At 56.7% G+C, this 11,831-nt stretch overlaps 1 protein-coding gene across 1 annotated transcript; it reads left to right on the forward strand.

Annotated features, from left to right (window-relative positions):
* The first annotated feature begins 6,062 nt into the window (after positions 1-6,062).
* Positions 6,063-9,713, forward strand: THY1 (Thy-1 cell surface antigen). The gene is made up of 4 exons (XM_065652212.1): positions 6,063-6,160; positions 8,255-8,336; positions 8,473-8,808; positions 9,485-9,713. Exons 2-4 carry the CDS (start codon positions 8,300-8,302, stop codon positions 9,595-9,597), a joined length of 486 nt encoding a protein of 161 aa, XP_065508284.1. The 5' UTR covers positions 6,063-6,160; positions 8,255-8,299; the 3' UTR covers positions 9,598-9,713.
* The last annotated feature ends 2,118 nt before the right edge of the window (positions 9,714-11,831 follow it).

An 11,831-nucleotide genomic window follows, 5' to 3' on the forward strand; every position in this document is an offset into this window, starting at 1 on the left:
TGCTGAGACAAGGCTGGACCCTCTTGCCTGCCTTGAGTGACAGTAAGATGGAAAAAGCCCAAAACAACGACGTTTTCAGACATTTTGTGTTGTGTCACTGTTCCAAATAATCTGCTGTGCTATAGCATAAATTAAGTGATTGCATCCGTGTTTGCTGGAGGGCCTCAGCCTGTCGCCTTGGTGCTTGTAGTAACTTGGTGAGTAAACTGAAGACCACTCACACCAGCATAGTTCTTCAGTGGGTGCCCGGGTAATTTCTCTACTGCTACAATAAATTTTTCTCTTTCCTTTAATTTCTAACTTTTATCTGTGGCTTTGGGTTTCTCTTTACGAAAGTGTAGTGGGTCCTTTTGACTCTGCTATCATTATCGGTTCTCTGCCTCTTAGAGGCCAGTAGTTCATATCAGAGGGTTGATCTGGACAAAAAAAAAGAGGAAGGCATTTCTCAATACATGTTTTTCTGTGGCAAAACTGATGCAGAGAGATATCAAGTGACTCACTTACTGTTTGTGAAGGAGACTGTAGAAGAGATAAAGATGGGGGACTCTGGCTTTTTAGCTCTGCTTCAAGAGCCCGAAAACCCAAGGTTCTTCAGCCTCTTAAGCAAACAGAAGCAGGCAACAATGGGTGAAAAGCTGCCTGGGATGTGCTTGAAAAGCTCTGCTCAAAACAGTTCATCATTACAGACTGAGACCAATTGCTGAGTGACCAACGTCAGCACGACTTTAGTTGCATGGCCACCAGTGGTTGGAGGGATGCTGGTGTTTGTGGCTTGATACTGAGCAGAAGGGTAATGCAAAGAGCAGGGCTTGCTGAGTGCTGAGGAGAGCTGGCATCAGGCTCTGGGTGGGCAGGGCTGTGTCTCGCTCTGGGTGGGCAGGGCTGTGTCTCCCTCTGCCCAGGCACTCAGGTGTATTTGGGGCAGGAGGGCTGCGGTTGCATGCCGCAGCACAGGCTTGCTTGCTCATATCAGCTGCAGTGAAGGCAGGGAGCAGGGGGAAGCCATTCCTCACTCAGCATGGGTACACACTCCCATTGTCCCCACTAACAATGGGGGAGATGAGCAAGTGTTGGAGCCGATGACACAAACCCAAGCGTGAGGAGCAGCTGGCTGGCTGCTAAAGGGAAGCACTGTGTGTGCGCTGTAGTGACAGCTCCTGCTCTTCCAGCATTGCCAGGGTGAGAGCCAGGCCCGGTCCTCTGTCTTCCACCAGTCCTCCTGGCAGTCTGCAGCCCCAATGTAGATCTGAGTTCTCTTCTGTGCTTGAAAGGGGCAAACCTGCCTGCCTTTATTTAACCTGCCTCTCTCCAGAGCGAGGATCTTCCTGGCAGGCTTGGAGCACAAGGGACCCTGCAGGCAGTTGTTTCTAGTGGCTCTTTTGTTATGGAACTATCTGCAAGAACCTGTATGGTGAGAGTTAACCATCTTGGCTTGATGGTTTCTTCATAAATAAGGAATGCTAATAAACAGTTTCTATTACTTACGCATCAGCAGATAGGAATAGAAAATTCAGGGAAGCTATTTCCATTTTCTGTAGCTTGCATTATTTATCTCTCCTGAGACAGAGAGGAGAAAGCTAGGCCAGGGATGGTGAGCAGCAGCAGTGCTGTGCTCTACACCCATTTCCCTGTGCAGCATCCTCCTGGGAGGCTCCTAGGGGCTTCTCCTTTCCCACACAGGTAAATTTCCCCAAAACAAAGGGGTCTAAAGTTCCTCTGGGAATCAACTGCCTGTCAGGGGCTTCTAATACTGTACAACCTGGCATTAGCCCCTCTAGGTATTTGCCTTGATTTTTCCTTCCCCCAGCGACAAGTGACAAGTCTTCCTCTAAGCTCAGCAGAGATCAGGTTTGCAGGATATGGTGCAGAAAGCAGCTCTTTCATCCCAGGAGCTGTGAGGGAAAAGAACTAGCCCCTGCCAAGCACCAGCAGGATGCATCACTGACTGCAATGCGAGGCAGTGAGGAGGAGGAGGCTGGAGCAGGCAGCCAAGCACTCTTCCCACTCAGTCTGGGGAGCAGATGGAGCAAGCTGGGAGCTCTGTGCCTCAGTCAACCCTCTCTTCCAGGCTGAGTTGGTTCCTAGTGTCCTGGCTGGCTCCCACAAGGATTTCCAAGTCTCTTGCAGGAAGATTTTTGTGGCTCTAGGCAGGAAGAGCTAGAGGCAGACTAAGATGGTTCCTCACTCCTCCAGGCAGACACCAGGCTGCAAGGATAATTGCTCTGCTCTGGTTGGGCAGGAGGGCTGCACTGCTGGGATCTTGCCTGGTGGCTCTCCAGTAAGGGTGGAAAGGCAGCAGTGCCACATGAAACAGGGATTTACTATGCAGGATCCTACACTGTAGCAAATACTGCTAGCAGTCTTCCAGAGAAGCCTCCCTTCAAGCACGAGGGCACAACATCTCCAGTTTGAGGCACTCTTGCATGACTGGGTGTGAGCACAGAGCCAGGGCTTTCTGCTAGCCAGAGCATGCAGGCAAACAGGGAGGGAGGGATGTTCCTGTTGGCAGGTGTATCACTGCAGGGAGAGGAGCTGATTCCTCACAGGCACTTCCTAGTTCTGGATCCCTCTCTTTTAGACTGAGGTCTTCAGTGTCTGGGACTTCTTTGTACCCAGGACACAGCTATAAAACAGAGGCTACCAAGGACCAGACCACTGCAGGCAAAGCACTCTGGCAGAGCTGGGACTTTGTGCCAGCCAGCCATCTCCTCTGCTAGGCTAACACGCCTGCTCGAAGCACAGCAGACCCCATGCCAGTGCTGCAGCAGGAGCCCTGCCTGTCCCCATTTTCTGTGGCTGTGTGCTGCATGCAGAAAGGAGGGGAGCGCAGTCTCCTCCATCCCTGCTCTGTGCAGTGGTGCCACAAAGCCCAAGGGCTTTGTATCTGGGCCATGCTACATATAGCATCCATGGGGCTTCACTGGGTTCCCAGAGGCCATTCTGTCTCTCCAAACAAGGGCAAAGCTCTTCTGCAGCCTCTCTTTCTTGTCCCTCAAAGATGGGGTAGGAAGGGCCCAGGTTTGGTTTAGTGCAACGAGAAGCATGCATCCTTAGCAGTCCTTCTGCCAGCTGGACCGCTGGGGCCTGGCCAGCCTGCCAGGCAGAGTGGGGATGTGCAGGGGCAGGCACTGCACTGTGAGGCAGGTGAGTATTTCTGTCAGTCAAGCCTAGAGCTGCAATCTCTGCCAGATCTGCTATACGAATAGCACTGATTCTCGGATGCCCTCCCTCATTTCTTTGTCCAGTAAATCCCCAGTGCTAATGGCCTTGGAGAGGATGCCAGGAGTCTCTTAGGAGTACTGCCCTCTAGTCCTGGTGGCTGGGACCTCATGTCTTCCCTCCCCAGCAATTAGCAGTGAGGGAGCAAATGGTTGCTGGTAGGGACCTGCTGGTGTGTGGGCATCTTGCTGTCACGTTTTTAGCAGGACCAAGAGTGTACTGCTGCGCAGTGATTCATGAGCAGGAGGAAGAGACACTCTCTTCTTTCCATGTTTCGGGGCAGGCTGAGAGCAGGGGAGAGATGCTCCTCTTGGGAAGTATGCCCACCCACCTTTCTCCTAGAAGAAGGGCATCCCCTGCAGCAGGATGTCCTTGGCCAAGGCCAGGTTTTAATTGCTGCAGCAGCACCAGACACCCAAATCACGGTCCTCCTCAGTGCCTCTGCTCCCAGCCTGCCGCCTGCAGCTACTGGGGATAGTCCTTGAGCTACCGGGAGCAGTGATGCCCCTGACACACTCCGGTGGAGCAGAAAGACTCCACAAATACCCTGGCTGGGGGCAGTTTGGCTGATATCAGCTCCTAAGAGGGCTGTCTGTGCCCTGCCCCTGGCTGCCTGTCTGTCTGTCCTGCTGCATCAACCCACACCTGCTGGTATCTGCACTGCTGTGCTGCACTGTTTCTGTCTGGCTACCTCCTTGCCCCTGTTTGTGCTTGTCTGCCTGTCTCTGCCTGACAGATGTCACTGCAAAAGTTGCCTGTCCCCCTGCTCCATTTGTCTGTCTGTCTATCATTATTAGATTTTCTTCTCCCCACCGTTTTCCTTTAGCCACTGTCTGGAGGCCTCTGCAGTAGGTGTAACTTGGGGACTGATTTTCTCTGCTTTATGGATGGCAGCCAGGCTGCAATCTGCAGTAATGGGACTATTCAGCTGGACAACCTCTGCAAGGAGCCTCCTGCAAAGACCTAGGCAGGATGTTTGCTGCCAGCACTGCCCAGAAACTGCACAATCATGCCTGCCTGTACAGCACGACCAGCCAGAGATTTAAAGTGATCTGAAATCTCTGGCAATGGGACTTGGGCAACTGCATACCTCCAAAAGCCAGTTCTTCGAGCTTAAATTCCCTGGTTTCCTATGCTCACATAGCTTGGTCTGAGAGTGGGGATGTGGAGGGGACAGAGCATGGGGAGGTGTAGGACTAGATGTAAAAGGGACCTGTGTGTGTGTGTGCACATGGTTACATGTGCTGCCCCACATCACAGATGTGTTTGGATGCCAGATCTCATGCTTGGATTTTTTGCACCCTGACAATATGGCAACACATCTCTTGTGTTTGTCTGTTTGCATTGCATCAGTCTTCTTCCAGTTGTCTTAATGGTGGCTTTCTGTGTCGGTTTGTCATGCCTTTAATCCCATCCTTAGCGAGCACTGTCACTCTGTACCATCCTGGGTCATCAGTATAGTTGTGTCGCTGTTCACATGCAGCTGTGTATGACCCCACAGCCTGGGTGCATTCTATACCCAGATGCCACGACAGATAGGGTCAGGCCTTTCCCTCCTCATGGCAGCACACTGTGAACCCTGCTGCACACTCCCTGGGCACCGTGGGGTCTCCAGCCAGCCTGGTTGTCTGGTCCTGTTTGGGGCAGCACACCAACAGCCCACATGGTGAGCTAGTAGCCAGAGCCCAGATTTTGCAGAATTTGCAAAACCGCACTGTACAGCCAGCTTGCAAAAGCTCAGCACTCGAATGTCACCTGGGATCAGGTTCTGCTGGAACAGAATATGACTTTTCATATCAACTTTCACAGTGCCAGCCCTTTTTGCAGAGCCCAGCCAGGGGGTGTAGGAGGAGGTGAGGACAGGGCAGGCCATCCTGCATGCCTCTGCCCCTTCCCAGGGTGCCTTCGGACCCAAACTCCCAGGGAGAGCAGCTTCCTGATGCTGCCTTCCTCTCCTGTCATCTCCACCTTGCCCCAGGAGCAGGGAAGAGGCTCTTTTGCCAGGCTGCCTTCTGGGTCCAAAGACACTTTGCCTGTGCAGAAGCAGCTCCGCTTAGCTCCTTCCCAACCCCATGGTGATGGGAGCCTGTGGCAAGCAAGCCCTTGTTTGCATCCTCACTGTCACCAGCCCTGGGCCTAAAACTTAATGTGTGTGCCCGGTGGCATCACAGAGCTTCAGCTGTGTCCTCCACCATTCCCGGTATTGTTTCCCACACAGAGGAGATCTGTGTTGCATAGGTCTTTGGTGACTCGGTGCAGGCTGGCCTTGTTGGGCATCTGAGCTCTACTCATCTGGAGAGAGGGAATAGCTCCCCTCTCTTCAGCAAAGCCCAAGCCAAGCTCTTCTTTCCACTTCCGAAGCACCATCCTTTCCCAGCAAAACAACTCCCACATTGCTGGGGAGGATGAGGGCTGGCAGCTTTTCTGCAAAATGTGATGTTCCCATGGCAATGGGGATCTGTCACCCTTTCCAGTCTGCAGAAAGATGGGGGGAGGGGGGACAAGGGGGCCGAACAGCACCCCCTGTACCGGTGATGCCCCCGCCGGGCCAGGCTGAGGGGCTGCCCCGGCGGTACCACCCATGCCTCCCGCCCAAGGGGCTTCCTTCCCCCCCGGACCCCGCACCCCGCCTGGCGCCCCGCGGTTGGGCTGAGTCCCCCGGGGTCGGGGCGGCAGCAGCCCGGGGCGGAGGCGGGGGCAGTCCCGCAGAGGCAGCCCCTCCCGCGCCGCAGGGCCGGGGGCCGAGCCTGCATGACGCCGCCCGGCACTGATTTGCTGGGGCCGCCCGCCCGGCCCTTCCCAAACTGCGGGAGCGCCGCACCGCCCACAGCCCCGCCGGGCAGCAGCGCCGCGCAGCAGCGGGCAGCACCGCGGGCAGCACCGGACAGCGCCGGCAGCCCCGCGGGCGGCAGAGCGGGCAGCACGGGACAGCGCCGGGCAGGTAGGCACGGCCCCGCCCGCCCCGGGCAGCCCCCGCCGCCGCGGAGCGGGCAGCCCCGGGGGCTGCGGCGCGACCCTGCGGGCTGCCGCCCCCGCCCCATCGGCGGCCGGGGGGAACATGCCGCTGCCGCCGCGGGACGGCCGCCGGGAGGGCGCGGGGAGGGTCCACAGCCCCCAGGCGAGGCGGCAGGGCCGGGGGAGCCTCTCGCCCCTGCCCGGGTGGTGCCCGGCGACGGGATGCTCTGCCCGCCCCTGGGCGCCGGGGAGAGGCTGGTTCTAGAGGGCGGCGGTCAGCGCGGGAGGCGCTCTCAATTTTTTCGCGTGGGCACTGGTGCCCCCCCTCCCGAGGAGCGGGACTGCGGCATTCCTCCTCCGTGGGCACGTCTGTGCGCTCGGACGCACCCCGCCAGCGCCCCGCACCTCCACACGCGTACCCGCTCCCTGCAAGGGGGGCAGCTGGTGCCCCGACCCCTCCGGCGCTCTTGGTTTCTTTCAGCTCATCAGTCTGACTCTCTTCTTCCCTGATGCCTCCTACCTCCACCACCCCCACAGCCCGTTTCTCACCCTTAGCTTGTCACAGTGGTGGGCACAGAGGTAGCACGGTGGCGCGGCCCCAAGCAGGTGGTAGAGACCATGCCGGAAAGCTTCGCTCTGCAAGGGCTGGAGGCTCTCTGATGCTGCTGTTCTCATGAGTCCTGTCCCTATGCATAGCCCCTGGGATCATGCAGGACCAAGGGTTACCTGGCTAGCTCTGCTCCCAGCATCACTGTCCAGAGGAGAGGAGGGGTATAGGCGATCCAAGAGCTCATGAACACAGAGCCTAGAAGACCCACATGCTTTTGCATGTAGATGGGAATAAGTCCCCCTCTTTGGGAGATTTTTTGCACTGATCTTCTGGAGGAAAGCCTGTCTGTGACCTAGATTGTGTCCCAGAACATTCAAAGAGGAGTGGGTCAGAGCTGGGAAATGACAAAGCAAGGGCCAGTTTCTAGGAACCCAGAGGAGATGCGGGTAGTCTCTTCCATCATGCCTTTGCCCCCATTTGCAAGCTCTTGGTTGTCAAGATCAAAGATAAAGTTATTTTTCTTCCTGGCCAGGGTTTGGGCTTGTGGATAAAGAGATCTTTTACAGCTCCAGAGTGAGCAAATGTGTTTGGTATTTCCTCCTAGAACGTTATATGAAAGACCCAAAAAATGTTAAAAAGAAAAATGCAGCTGGCTGCAGTGCAGGCAGTTCCTATGTCTTCTCTGGATGCTTAGCCAGGCTCAGAGGGACAAACATGGGGGTCTGCTCTTCTCTCTGCCAGCCTGGAGTCCTACAGGGCTGGTAATTCACCACCCCATCTTGGACCTGGCCCCGCATCCCCAGCCTGGAGGACCAACTGCAGAGCGGTCTGTGTGTCCTTCAGTCCCGGCATCTGCTTTGCTGCTCCCCCACCCTTTCCCTCCATTCCGCATGTCTGCGGCTGGATTCCCCATGAGGCCTCTTGGCTGGGCTGCAAACCTTTAATTGATTCCTCTTAGCTGGATTGGACTGTAGGCAGCCCTAGGGTTTTCACGGCACATTTGCAGGCCCCTTGCCGACACAGACCAGGAGGCAACCTGAAGGGAGACAGGCACTGGGCCAGGGACGCAGAGGGTGGACTCTGCCACCCCAAAATCCTTCCATCCTGTGGCCGGGCAAGCTCTCCTCAGCCTCTGGAGACATGGTGCCACCCTTCGGCAGTCTTGGCTCCCTGTCCAGCTGCTGTATCCCTCCTCGCTGCTCTTGGCCCCTTTCCCTCACTGCATCGCAATGAGTCATCTTCAGTGAGCTCACCCGCTGGAGCTGCAGAGGGGCTGACAGGACCGGGCAGATGGAAGGGTGATGCTGGCCAGACACAGAGCTCCCGATCCCCTAGCTCGTTGCAGGGCTAGCTGATCCCTGCACAGTGGATTAGATTTCATGATGAGGAGCAGGCTATGGAGCATCATTTGTGCAAGAAGAGGCAGCCTGCCTGCCTATGACATCTGTGCCTGTGTCTGCATCACTTAGTGCCCGCCACCACGTGCCGGGGCATTGGCCTGGCTGACTGCTTCTCTCTCTCCCTGCCCAGGCTCCCCTCTCAGTGACAGCCACCACTGGGCACCTCAGCAGAGAGATGAACCCCACCATCGGCATCGCTGTCATCCTGACAGGTACAGATGGCAGATGCAAATCCCTTCCCTGCTCTCCAGCGAGCTCAGCCCAGAGCAGCTGGGCAGGGGCTGGGAGGCTGCATGGGCATCTCCAGTGCTCCCCGTTCCCTGTCCAACCCCTGCTTGCCTCTCCCAGTCCTCCAGGCTGCCCATTGCCAGATGATCAAGGACCTGAGTGCCTGCCTGCTGGGCCAGAGCCTCCGGGTGGATTGCCGTTATGAGAACAAAACCAGCAACCCCCTGACCTATGAGTTCAGCATCACCAAGGACAACAGGAAGCATGTCATCCACAGCACCATCAGCGTGTCCGAGAACATCTACCGGAGCCGAGCCAACGTCACCATGCACAAGAACCTGGTGTGCCTCTACCTGCAGAGCTTCACCACCAGCGATGAGGGTGTCTACATGTGCGAGCTGAAGGCCACCAATGACTACACTGGCAACCAGATAAAGAACATCACTGTCATCAAAGGTGAGATGGGCAGTGGCACCTGGCCTCAGCCCCTGCTTCCCACCTGCTCCTTGGCTTGGCAGGGCCAGCAGAGAAATCCACAACCCCCTATGGCATCCCCAAGCCCTCCCTGAGTCCCATAAACATTTCCAGCCCCTACATGCCCTTTCCACTACAAGCAGAGCAGTCAGCCCCAAAGATGGACTTACTGTGCCCCATCCTACACTGCTTACCACTGCCTTTTTTGGGCCTTGCCTCAGGCACACTGCCCAGGTGTCCTCCTAAAGGTGATGCTTCATAGTCAGTCCCAGCAGAGGGCACAAGTCTGCTGGTGAAAGACTGAAGAGGTATGTTGTCTGGAACAGGAGCACAGTGGGGATTTTACCACACCTGTGTCCCACAGGAGCAGTCCTCCAGTAGCAGAGCACTTCATCTTACCTGCTGCCCATTCCCTTGTCACCTCAGTCAGGCACAGAGAGAGTTATGTTTCCGAGGGTCTCTGTGCCCCCAAAAGCTTTGCTGCTACGTGGGCACAAGGTGGGAGGAAATGAGCCAGGGATGGGACTTGGTACATTTCTGTGGCAGAGAAAAGGCAAGAAGCTGAGTCCCAGTACCCCCTATAACACCCAGCCTGATCTCTGTTCCTGAGGGATTTCTTTGTGGTTCTTCTCTCCCTCCCCATTCCCTGTCCTCACAGACAAACTGGAGAAATGCGCCGGCTTCAGCCTCTTGATCCAGAACACTTCGTGGCTCCTGCTGCTTCTTCTTTCCCTGCCTCTCCTGCAAGCCGTAGACTTCGTGTCCCTGTGAAAGGAAAAGCACACAAACACATGCGCACGCACACACGCACACACCGAGTACCCCAGCAAACTCACCTCCCCGCCAGAACGCAGCCCTGGGAAAGAGAAGCTGAACCGTTTGAAAAAGTGAAACCTCTCTCTGTGTTATCTCTATATAGCCGTATATCTAATGCTAACCACCGTCCTGTGCTGAGAGCTGCCATCACATGCACACATGCCCTGCTCCGAAGCATGGTGGCTTTGCTAGGCAGTGTTGCTTCTCCCGTCGCACCTCCCTGCTCAGTAGGCTGGCTGGTTTGCTCATGCTGGGAGCACTGAAGCCTCAGCCCCACACAGCCTGCTTCTCGCATCCCTTTAACTTTTGGGGTTTGCCTTTTCTCGACTGGGGAAAGACAGCTGGACTGGCAGGTAAGAGAGAGATGATGCAAGAGCATGCAGAGGTGTGGTGTGCCCACAGCCCATGGAGCAGACGAGGCTGCTGGTGTCCCCAACCTGCCCTGCCTACTAGTCAGATGACAAACTGATTTCTCAGCCTGCTCTTCTCTCTCACCCTGAGTCACCCCGAGATGCCAAAACTGGGAGGGGGCATGAGGCAAGTCCTGTCTCAGAGCAAACAAGGAAGAGAGAGGGAGCAAGGGAAGCATGGAGTAATGCTGGGCCTAGCCAGGCTAGGAAGAGAGAGGGGAGCAGGTCTGGGAGACACCCATCAAATGCCCCTGCCTCCTTAGGGCTCTTTAAGGGCCCTGGGAGGGGGCTCACTGCAAATGTTTTTCCTAATCTGTTTTTTACAGCTGAGCTGGAAGTGAAGCCTTCTCCAGACATCAGCTGGTACCTTTGGGCTGCTCAAGCCCAAGACACCGCTTGCTCTCCCCGGGGACCAGCCCTTAGCTGTGACGAGAGAATTGCTGCCAGCAGCCACTTGCAGTGGAGGCAAGCAGAGCCTCTCTGAGCTAGCCACAGCCCTGCCTTCGCCCCTGCTCCCTCCCGGAGGCCCCTGGAGCTGGATCCAGGCATGCTGGTGGGGAGGGGCTCCCCTATGGGAGCATGACCCCAAGGTCTCTGCAGGGACTCCTCTGCACCATCACCCTGTTTTCCCCAAGGTAACATCTAGGAGCTCCAATCCTTCCTCATGGCACACGTCCCAGTGCCTGGCCCTGGGTAGGCTCAGCAGCCTTCCACTGGCACAGTCTTCCTCCAGTCCCACCATGCTGCTGGTAGGAGCCCATGTGCCCCCTCCCTTCTTTTCGGCATTTCCCTGTCTCCATTTGAGAGCAGAAAAGGGCCTAATGCCAGCCCAGCTATTGGCCACCCAGGACATTCCCGGGGTCAGCGAGAGTGGGGAGAGGGATGCCAAGCACTGCCCACCTCTGCCAGCCCAAGCCTGCCCGATGCCCCATGGAACCCTGAGGAGCCAGTGGGCTGCCGCATCCCCAAAACCTGGCAGCTCCTGGGCAAGGAACAGCCCAGCCAGCCATGGGGAGAGAGACCAGAGGGCCATCGCTGCTGCGCGGGAGGGCACGGTAGCAGGGGAAGATGCAGGCAAGACCGTCCTAGTCCATGGGGTGAACCGCAGTCCCGCTGAGCTACCTATGCAGCCTGGGCTGTGCCACCATGGCTGAGAGCAATTCACAGCAACTGCTCCCCACTCCTCGCTCTTCTCCAGACACCACGAGGTGCCTCCTACCCCCATGCCCATCCCTGCCTGCTTGCTTGCTGTCTAGTGCTGCTGAGGCCGTGTATAGCTGGGGTCTGGCTGCGTCCAGCTCCCTGGGCTTGCTGGTGAGCGCCAGGGCAGGCGCGGAGCCCAGCCAGCAGAGCACGGATGCGTCTCGAGTCTCATTTTTTTGTGAACATTTGTAGCTGTTTCCATAGCTTGTTGTAAAAGAAATTCTGTTAAAGGGAGGGGGGGTGGAAAAAAGAACCCTGTGAAAGGCAACAACAAAAAAACCTATCCTCCAAGAGTGTTCCTCTGTCTGGACAACAGAACCTTGGGTTGTGTTTTGGAGCTACGGCAACCCATGTGTGTAGCGGCAGGGCAAGGGGCCTTGGCAGGGCTGGGCTGAGACTTCAGCCTTCTGACAGGGGGGAGTCACCCTTCGCGGGCAGCCCCCACCATGCCTCCCCACAGGCCTCCAGCATCCTGAGCCCTGTGGAGAGAAGCTGACAGGGACAACATGGGCCTTCCCTGGGGGGGCAACCCCATCCTGCCCACCTGGAGCACAGACCCCTGTGCCCCCATCCCAC

Source organism: Caloenas nicobarica, chromosome 26 (genome assembly GCF_036013445.1).
Source record: "Caloenas nicobarica isolate bCalNic1 chromosome 26, bCalNic1.hap1, whole genome shotgun sequence".
NCBI classification, from domain to species: domain Eukaryota; kingdom Metazoa; phylum Chordata; class Aves; order Columbiformes; family Columbidae; genus Caloenas; species Caloenas nicobarica.

Bases quoted from the DNA above. Each gene is read 5' to 3' on its own strand.
- THY1 (XM_065652212.1), top strand. From the start codon at position 8,300: ATGAACCCCACCATCGGCATCGCTGTCATCCTGACAG. The intron at 8,337-8,472 runs GTACAGATGGCA...TGCCTCTCCCAG, and splicing joins CATCGCTGTCATCCTGACAG to TCCTCCAGGCTGCCCATTGC. The intron at 8,809-9,484 runs GTGAGATGGGCA...CTGTCCTCACAG, and splicing joins GAACATCACTGTCATCAAAG to ACAAACTGGAGAAATGCGCC.